The sequence below is a fragment of the Cornus florida genome, unplaced genomic scaffold, assembly GCF_030987335.1.
Source record: "Cornus florida cultivar Cherokee Brave unplaced genomic scaffold, ASM3098733v1 CherokeeBrave_3.0.0_Hap2_Chr01, whole genome shotgun sequence".
In the NCBI taxonomy this organism is placed as follows: Eukaryota; Viridiplantae; Streptophyta; class Magnoliopsida; order Cornales; family Cornaceae; genus Cornus; species Cornus florida.
In genome coordinates this window covers 93,193,210-93,203,711 of record NW_026775571.1, presented here as the reverse complement: position 1 = coordinate 93,203,711, position 10,502 = coordinate 93,193,210, and the positions used below count along the sequence as shown (strand labels likewise).

The 10,502-nt window shown below is 33.1% G+C and overlaps 1 protein-coding gene across 1 annotated transcript; it reads left to right on the top strand.

The window, feature by feature from the left end:
* Positions 1–8,518: 8,518 nt before the first annotated feature.
* LOC132277594 (transcription factor MYB30-like) lies at positions 8,519–10,298 on the top strand. The gene is made up of 3 exons (XM_059779433.1): positions 8,519–8,657; positions 8,804–8,933; positions 9,875–10,298. The coding sequence occupies exons 1-3, from the start codon at positions 8,519–8,521 to the stop codon at positions 10,296–10,298; spliced, it is 693 nt and encodes a 230-aa protein (XP_059635416.1).
* The last annotated feature ends 204 nt before the right edge of the window (positions 10,299–10,502 follow it).

Here is a 10,502-nt window from a genome sequence, read left to right as displayed (position 1 = left end):
ATAATCAGTGTGTGTTCTAACACTTTGATTGAAGATGTCTTTTGTTGTTGTCCTTTTTGCTCAAATTTAATTAAAGAAAACTTTGGATTGAAATTAACTTTTAAGCACAAAATAGAACCAGTGATCTTTTCTTAGAATCAAATTAACACACGCATGTAAGCAATCATGGTGCACAAAAAACCAGTTGAACCGGTAAATCGAATAGGATCAAACTGGGCAAGTCAGTTTGGTCCTGGTTTACATCAACGGCTGAACAGTTGAAGATATCATGTTCACTGGTAAACAGTAAATCCGATAGTAATACACTAGGAAAGGTTCAAGGCCAAAAGCTACTTATCCCGATGCAGTTACGTACTTTTCAACAGTACTCTCTCTAGTGTTTGTATCTTCTTCATTTGCGATTTACGCAAATTTCCATTCATGTGGGGGATTGTTGGAAATGAGAGCATTAAAAACATAAACTTTGGATGAGATTTTAAATAGATTCTGCTAAGAATTGTTTGCGGATCTATAGACGAGCGCGTTTTTCTTCGCAAGGAGATGAACGTGGTATATTTATTTTCTCAAATCCGCGCTTGCCTATTCCTTTGGTTTGCAGTGCTACTACCGAAGGAAGTAAAAGTTGTTGTATCCTCGGAGATAGATGCCATTGAGTCCGTTAGCACCATAGCGGGGCGAATATGTCTTAAAGATATAGAATTAAATTATAACCTCGATATATTTCTAGGTTATTTTATTTGTTTTATTTTATAAGATATTATATATATAGATTATTATTTTATAATAATAATTATATATATATATATATATATATATATATATATATATATATATACATATTACATTTTTGCATAATATTTAAATAGTAATACTATAGTGTATGGTATAGTTAAACCACATTTTTGAACTACAGAGAGCGCATCACTTTGGTTTGGTTATTGATGGTACATCTTGGCTTGTCGGACAAAAGTGAAATAAGTGAGAGCTATCATGCGAAACAGAAAAATTTATTTTGAGGAAGCAACTGAATAATCAGTGTATGTTCTAACACTCTTCTTAAAGATGTCCTTTGTTGTTGTCCTTTTTTGCGCAAATTTAATCAATGAAAACTTTGGATTGAAATTAAATTTTAAGCACAAAATAGAACTAGTGATCCTTTCTTAGAATCAAATTAACACACGCATGTAAGCAATCATGGTGCACAAAAAACCAGTTGAACCGGTAAATTGAATCGGATCAAACTGGACAAGTCAGTTTGGTCCTGTTTTTTTTCAGTTCCGAAAATATAGTCCAACGATACAAAGGTAATACTTTGGGAGATATTGTTTTTGTCACCATCATCACCATTCACCTCTAACTCAGGCAGTTCCAATAACCCTTCAAAACCTCTAACAGTAACAGGCAAGAACAAGAAAAAGATCTTCAAAATTTAAATTGGAAAACCAAGGACACTTTAAAAAGTTGAGGAATTGGTGTGTTTGGACAAGCTTTGTTGGCCACGGAGTTCAACTTGAACCAAGAGCGGATTGCAGCTGGTAAGGCCTGCAATGAAGACTTTGAGGTCGCACTCAGACAACTTTACACTGATTTCCTTTCATTGATTTTCCATCCGTTGCACTTTCTATATTACATTACGCATTTCCATGTGAATTGAGATTGGAAGGAGGGTTGTGATGGTTCTTGGTTCAGGGATTAACCTAAGCTTTATTTTTATTTTTTTATCCTGACAATGGTTAGCGGTTAGTAGTTAGGGGAGGAGGGGAATTAAACTGAAGACCATAGGGTGGGGGGACACGCAATTAAAGTGCTTGGCCCTTTTCACTCGGGCAGCACCACCATGCCTATGGATTAACCTAAGCTAGAAGGAGGGAAATGATCAAGACCCTTCTAAGATGATTTCCGTTGGAATCGCTCCCCTAACAAATGTTACTCCCTTTCCCACACCCCCAAAGTCAGAATTTTATCCCGTGTCTAGTCATACAGAGCCGTCTTCAAACCCTAGACAGACAAAGCATGCTTTTGTACCAATGGCCTAACTTTTTGCTCCCTTTGCCTGTCCTCTGAAGAATCTCATTCCCACTTAATCTTCGACGGTGAATTCTTGTCCCCTATATGAAAATTCATTCAACTCAAATGTGGATTTCACATCTTGGCTTCAAGCTGGATCGAGCTTATCACTTGGTCTTCTTGCTACTAGAAGGATAACTTCAGGAATTGTTCGGCTTGGCTGTGAAAATTGAGCCTTGCAGCGAATGTTTACAACATATGGCCGGAGGGAACGTAATGTTAGATTGTTCCAAGGGAAGTTGAAGACTGCCGTTCAAGTTTTGAAGATCATCACACAGAATTCAAGGGAAGCTTTTGGGCACAAAATGGAAGTCATCTCAGGCTTCTAATTGGGTGATGCTAGATTGGGGATTTGCCACTCACCTTCATCACAAACGGTTCTCAATCCTCCCCTCCGCATTGCGGATAAACGATGCTCTGGGTCCTCCTCCTTGAACTAGAGCAACGTTCCTGAGTTTTGAACTTGGGGGTTAGTTACATCCTACATGGTTTGGGCCTCTTTGTGTCTTCAGTTTTTGTTGTAATTGGAATCTAATGACTGGTGCTTTTGTTTCTTGGGGCTAACCTCCCTTAGGCCCACGATTTTGTACATTCTTTTCTCCTTCTTTAGTACAATACATTTGCTTTACCCTTAGGGAGGGAAAATATATAAATATATATACACACTTTAAAAATGGATGAAGTGCAAAAAAAAATAAAAAAATAAAAAATAAAAATAAAACACAACAGGCCGGCGCGAGTCAATGATGACGAAGCTGTCGATCTTTCTTTCTTGTCTGCCCTTGACCGCTTACTTATAGTAAAAATACCCCTTGATTATAGATATGCATAACCTCTCACTTTGCTTATGCTTATTTTGTGATGGACAGTTTCAATGGATTTTTTTCTATATATAAATATCTTTTAGGTAATGATTACTTCAATTCTTCTTATTAAATCAAACCGTTCAAAGTGATACATTAACTACAGTTTAAGCATTAACCAAAACAATTCAGAACTGTAATGGATATAAAATCATTCAACAAAAGTGTACAACAATGCAATATTACATCTTTAATGATAATAATAAATAAATAAATAAAATTTGCAATATTACATGATGAAAAACAAGTATGATAAGAACAAAAAGTGTACAATACATGTCAAAAAAACCAACGGAGTGTCCAAAAAAACCAACGGAGTGTACACAAAAAAAAAGAAGTCATTTTTAAGTCGCCTTAAATTGTTCAGTTCATGATCTATAGAGGTTTTTTATATGCAGTGCATGAAAAAATGGGGTGCTTTTCGCAGTTTCTGCGTATACGTATATTGATGTGGGAGGGACATATAAGACTATTTTTTAAATTAAAGAGTTAATGTGAGCACATATTCACTTAATGCCTAAATTATAACATTCATCCGACTGAGGGTAGTTGTATACATCGTAATTAGAGGATAAGCAACAAACTACAATTAACCAGAAATGACTTGCTCCATTTATTTATTGATTTTAAGCAACTCCATCAGGAAGGCGCTCTCATGAGAGCACCTTTATTATAAATTTACATGTGTGAATGTCATTTATCCTAGTAAAATTTTCTTCAATTTCAATCCAAAACGCTAATTTAGTGCTCTCTTGAAACTATTTATAACACACGAAATAAATATATAACACGTCAAGGGAATACAACCATTTATAACACACGAAATAAATATATAACGCATCAAGGGAATACAAGAGTACTGTTCGACAATTAGATACATTTGACTAAATCCGACTAATTTTATATGAGTAAGAGCTGATATTATCATGACATCATAAATATTAATGATATCGTGATGATGTCAGCTCTGACTCACATAACTCAATGTGACTTGTCTTGTCTGACTTTCGAACTCCAAATCTGGAATACAAACTACATATTGGTATGAGCAAATGAAGTTAGCTTTAATTACCGGAAAAAAAAAAAAAATGAAGTCAGCTAGGATATGGGCTCAGCAACTGGATCAGAGCCTGTGCTATTCTAAGTCGAGCAGAAGAACTAGAACGAACATCGCAACAAGACATTATGGTTCTGGTTTTGAAATTGGAACCAGAATGGGCTTAAGAAAAATAAAGAAACGTAAATCCTAGCTTCTTGGAAAGTTTGGGGTTTGATTTTCTCAGGTCAATCTGGTCGACTAAGTTTCCGTGTGGATGTGTTATCAGATTTCTATTTGATCGATAAAGAAATGTTTACTGTTGTCAATTGCACATGTCTGATGTCAAGAATTCATTAATTTAGAATTAATGCAGATAAACAAATTTATAATTATGTCGCATTATAAAGAAATGAATGCAATCTATAGAAGTAGACCTCCATAGATTCCATCCAGAAAGGGATGGTACGCGTTAATGGTTGATTTTCTTCCTTAGGGTACATACATTGGCAATGACTTTGACTAATTTCAAGATTAATTAAGCAATGGAATTAAGTTTAACATATGTTTGTCGTCGTTTCCCACCTTCCTTCAAAATTGCTAGTAAGAAAAGTTCGTTGAAACCGTGTTAAGAAGAAAATTCCATCAAACAAAGTAAAGCTTATTCAATGGTTGATTTCACCCTCTGACTCCACACACTGCAATTGGATTAATTTTTTACAACACAATGCGACAAATATCCATTACCACAGAGAATCCAGACTAGCTACGTTCCTTGCTAATTCATTTTTTTTTTTTTTTTAAATAAAAAATTTAAATAGTAACCACATGTACCCAAGCCCCTCCACTGAAACTTGAACTCTAGATATCCCCTTATGTCTTCCTTACTAATTCATGTGGATATATATATAAACACATATATATCTTGTTCTTACTTTCTTGATAGAGACGAATATTACAAAACGAATGAATTCAAACTTTATTATTATTATTATTATTATTATTATTATTATTTTTTTTTTTTTTTTATTTTTTTTTTTTGGGGTGAATGGTAAACTTGGTGTACTGTTTGTCTTGATTTTCAATATTTTATGTATGATACTAATACAACTTGTTGATTTAAGAGTATTTTTTGTTCTTTCATTATATTTTTTGGTTGCAGTTCACTGATGATGTTTACAAACTGATGTTAGCACACTGATGTCATCTGCAACACAAATCAAATATCATGTGCGGTTTAAGCAATTATTTTAAAACCATATCATAAACAAAGATGAGGTCCTAAATCTCTCTCTCTCTCTCTCTCTCTCTCTCTCTATATATATATATATATATATACACACACACACACAATTGATGACTAATAAGAGCTTAATTAGCATGGTGGAAGCATATAATAATTACTACTTAATTTTGGCATGGAAGATTTATGTAATGATTTATCTCTCAGCCTCTAAATTGCAAAGGTTTCTAAATTTTACTCTGTTATGTGTGAATTCACCTATACTTCAGCTGCAAATGCTTCAAACACAAAATGGATTGGTTGAATGGTTGAAACCATATTATTTATTTAATAGAATAAAGTTAAAGATTTTAAAATCTTTGCTCCCATATACATATTGCATTGTAGGGTAGATGCCATATATATAATATATTATTTAAATGCTATATCCTGGAAGCAGGTATCTATAATGCATGTGTTTGACCCTGCATAGTCTGAACGAATATAGAAACTGCATTTCCTTCCCCCTTTCTTCCCAGAACTAATTAACTGTTATCATCTTTAGGCTGTGTTTGGAATTATGGATTTGATAAGATTTGGATTTATAGAGAAAAAAGTTTAGAGGCATATATAGAGAGAAAAAATTCAAAAATTCAAAAATTCAAAAAAAAAGACAGAAGAGGGATTGTGCATAATGTAAAAAGATTAGGGGTATTTTTTTGCACACTTACCCGGAGTATGCTTTAGGGGTGTTTTCTGCACTTGTCCGATTTATAATAACACTTAAAATAAGCTTAAACACTAAAACTATTAAATACCAATATTTAAAAATAATCCGAGTCCTAGGCCATAAACAAGAATCCCTAAATAATCAACAAATCTACTATAAGACAAAATTGCAATTTTAAGGTCTTAAACGATGGAATTTGACCGAAAAATAGATTATATCACGACATAGTGGTGAGTATTAACTGTTGGTCCATTCTCAATCAAATAAGTCTTTTCGGGTCAAAACAACGCTGTTGAAACTGCTCCAAAAAATATGTCAGCATGCCTAGTTGGTCCTTTTTGCAGTCCAAATAAGCTATGTAGGCTTCGACAATCAATTCTACATTACCTTTGTGCTCTTGTATGAATGGTATAATTTATCTTTTTATTGAGTGTTCAAGTCCCATTAGAGCATGGTGTGAATATGACTTGGTGCTTACTTTAAATTTCGAGGGAAATAAAAAATAATAAAAAAAACCCTAAACTAAACCAAACCGGAAAGAAGCTAAATCAATGTAAATATGAAGCATTTCAGCTGCTCCATATCTTCCTTCAAATTTTCTACTTCTTCCTAGCAACTCCAATATGTAGGATGGTTTTTCATTTCTATCATGTTATGCAAATGATTAGGGACAAGTGCAGAAAACACCCCACGTAACACTTTTACCCCAATTTAAAAAAGTGTATAAATAACACCCCTAATCTTTTCATATTGTGCAAAATTACCCCCTATGACATAAATTTGTGTTGTAATACCCGTTTTGTCCTTTTACTCTTCCGAAAATGGCCAAGGGGGTATAAATGCTACTAATCTCATAGTATAGGGATGTTATGTGCACATTACTTTATAATTTTTTTTTTTTTTTGAAACTTTTTTCTCTATATATATCTCTAAACTTTTTTTTAAAAAAAAAAACTTTGAGAATTTGTAGAACAAGGATTGAAATTTTTTGAGAATTTGTAGAACAAGGATTAAAAATAAAAACACTGAGAATTTGGAAAAATTTTGTTTTTTTTTTTAATTTGCACTTTATTTTTATTTTTTATTTTTTATTTTTATCTTTAATTTTATTTTATATTTATCTTTACTTGTCCATTGCCGGCGTTCTCCAATAGTGTCATTTTCGATTATTTTATAAAATTATTTATTTTTATATATTTTATAAAATAGTTCAGTAAGGGTAATTTAGTCAATTTAGGGTTTAAATTTATAGATGAAACTATAGGGGTGTTTTTTGCATGAGAGGGGCATCCTCTAGTAGTGTCCTTTTTGGTCATTTTACAAAATTATTATTATTTTTTTATATATTTTATAAAATAGTCCAGTAAGGGTAATTTAGTCAATTTAGCGTTTAAATTTGTGAGAGGGACCTATTTGCACCAAATTGAAACTTTATGAGTGTTTTTTACACGTGGGAGGTGTGATATGCACTGTAAGCATACTTTAGGGGTACTTTCTATACTTGACCCAAATGATTAATATTTCACACTATCAATGTTAGTTTTTTATTTTTTTTAATTAATTATTTATTTGGTATATAAGTTAAAGCTGATTCAGGAATTGTTAATGGGGTGGGCTAAAAGAAATTTAGGTGGATTAATACTAGTAAAGAAAAATAATAATAATAATAATAATAATAAATAAAATTTTGGGTGGGCTCGGCTTGAGCCCACCAATCCTAACACCTAGATACTCCTTAATATATAAGACCACTAAAGTTAGTTCGCCAAAATTCCATTAAATGTGGGAACTAGAGATTAATTTGTATCCAGGAAGTCAGGATTCACAACTTAGTATATATAGTTATTCTATATATATTTTATGTGTAGATAAATTAATGATAAAATGGTGAATTAAGTACCATGTATTCGATTTGTCGATCTAGTGTCATATGAGCCTCTATAATATATTAATTCATCCCAATGGTATGAACTCTTGAGTTGACATTCTCCTTATGAAATGAATTGTTTTGTTGCATATTCATGCATGTTCCCTAGAGGAATGTCTAAACTAAAATCTACTCTATATTATATACACACACACACACATATATATATATATATATAATTTAATAAAGTAATATATAATACGTACCTTCAAAGGAAGATGCATATGGCTATTGAATTGGTTGGTCTACAAGAGTAACCAATTTACGCGTTTGTTGATAGCAAGAAGTCCGTACTGAGCGAGGCTATACTGTCTAGGTCTTGGTCGTCTTTTGGTTAGTATTTGTCTACAGTTAGTCCTTTGGTTAGTTTTGTCTACTTGCTACAAGTACAGAAGTGGAAGTCTTTTTAACAGTACAAATTGACAAATATTAAATTAATTGATGTTTTGGAAGTAAGTGAGAAACCCTCTTTTGAAATTTCTTGCTTCATCGTTTGAATATCATTTCAATGAACTATTAAAAAATTATCAACTTGCGGTTAAGCACGTTTACGATCGGATTGTGTGTGTGTGTGTATATATATATATATATATATGATGTTTAAATAGCTACTACACAATGAGTGTTTTGTGACTGAGAAGTGAAATTAAGAGAGATTCTCAGAGAGTGAGAGATGGTGAGAGCTCCTCTTCGCTCTGAGAATGCGGCGTCTTTAAGGAAAGGGGCATGGAGTCCTGAAGAAGATCAAAGGTTGATAGCTTACATCAGGAGATATGGCATTTGGAACTGGAATGTCACCCCAAAAGCTGCTGGTATAAATATAAGAAACAATTATAATTCTATGAATACATATGATTAATTATGAAATCGATCAAAACCATCTTCGATTCAAATCTTTTCATTATTTTTACATTTTTATGCTAAGTTGCTAACCATTTTGAGTTTGGTTTTTGTCCAGGTTTGTTAAGGTCCGGGAAGAGTTGCAGACTTCGTTGGGTGAATTATTTAAGGCCGGACATAAAGCACGGAAACTTTAGCATGGAAGAAGATGAAATCATAATCAAACTGCATGAAATGCTGGGAAACAAGCAAGTCATCTTAATTTAGAAATATATTTTAGCTAGATTATATTCAGTTATATATATATAGCAAAAGACAATTTATTGCAATACGTACATTATCCCTGCTTAGTTATGTGAGGAATACTGTGTGCCTGAAAATCTTGAAATATATTTTAGATACTCAGGATTTTAATTTCCAGCAGCATTAGATATCAATGACTACGAAGATACACCTCATAATTCTAAACTTTCTTCTAGACTGCAACTTTCAAAGTTACTGTGTAACTGAAGATAGGCATGTGATATATATAGCAGCAGGACTGATGGATCTATGGAGTGTGCATCAATATTTATAGCTTCAATTTGGATTATTTATTTTATTTTATGTTATTTCTATTATTATTATTATTATTATTATTTTGAGAGTATGGAGAAAAGAAAAACCCTAGCATTCACAATTTTTTGTTTCTTTTTTTTTTTTACCCCTCAAAATTCAAACAAACACACATAAAACTCATAACATTGCCTTACTAGGGCTCAAACACTCAAACTCCCAAAGGGGAGGAGAGATCGTTTCATTTGGTCTAATACTCATTGGCAGCATTCACAAATTTTCATGATTTATTTATATGTCAAGTTAAAATTTATTTATATGTCAAGTTAGAGATATTTCATATGTATGTTATGAAACTGACTTGGGAGAGAACGCTACATGTAACCATAAAATGAACTTCAAACCAAATAGCACAAATTTACTTCTCATAGAGAAATCAGGGGTTCGAGCCTCAATAAAGGCATGGTGCGTTAGTGAATTACTTTAACTTCCAAAAAAATTATGAGTTAGATATTATAAGACTTTTTCATGATATTTGATTTCATCTGTTGGAGGAAGATCTAATGTTCAAGACTGGTATGTTGGGATATATATATTACTTAGGTTTCATGTCTTCTCTGATCTTCTATTACAGATGGTCAGCAATTTCAGAAAAACTGTCTGGAAGAACTGATAATGAAATTATGAATCACTGGCACTCCCACTTGAAGAAACGCTTAAAGAACAACCAAGACCTGAGGACGGACTCAACTACTGAAGTAGAAACAACCAAATGTGATGCCAAACTAAACAACCTAGCTGAAACCAATCTTCCATTTTCTAGTGTCACAGAAGCTTCAAAGCCAGAAGGCATCATGAACATCCCAATTTCACCACTCTCGTCCACGGGTAGTTACTCCTCATCACCCGCTGATCCTGCTGTTCAAATTGATACATTCAATACCATAGACCTGATTGGTTCGTCAGAAACATTCGAAGAACTTTCAAGCTTATGGGCACTGCCATTTTCAATGGAAGATTTGTACACGGAAGATCTCCAGGCGACATATGCATGTTGATCCGGATCATGTAGTTCCAATTTCCAAGTATGGTACCAAGAACACATAAATCCATATGACTTCTATAGTGATTTATGCAGTGATTTTTGGTTCAACCTCCAAATTGAAGAAGATATATGATGTCCATATTTTAGTGACCGCCTCTCTGATCTTTGCTTGGTTTTGGAAACTGCATGATGTTTATGAGTAACACAATCTATACGC

What these genes read in the sequence shown, in the direction of transcription:
- LOC132277594 (XM_059779433.1), top strand. Translation starts at nt 8,519, where the DNA reads ATGGTGAGAGCTCCTCTTCGCTCTGAGAATGCGGCGTCTTTAAGGAAA. An exon ending in TGTCACCCCAAAAGCTGCTG is followed by an intron (nt 8,658 to 8,803) that starts GTATAAATATAA and finishes GTTTTTGTCCAG; the next exon opens with GTTTGTTAAGGTCCGGGAAG. An exon ending in CATGAAATGCTGGGAAACAA is followed by an intron (nt 8,934 to 9,874) that starts GCAAGTCATCTT and finishes CTTCTATTACAG; the next exon opens with ATGGTCAGCAATTTCAGAAA.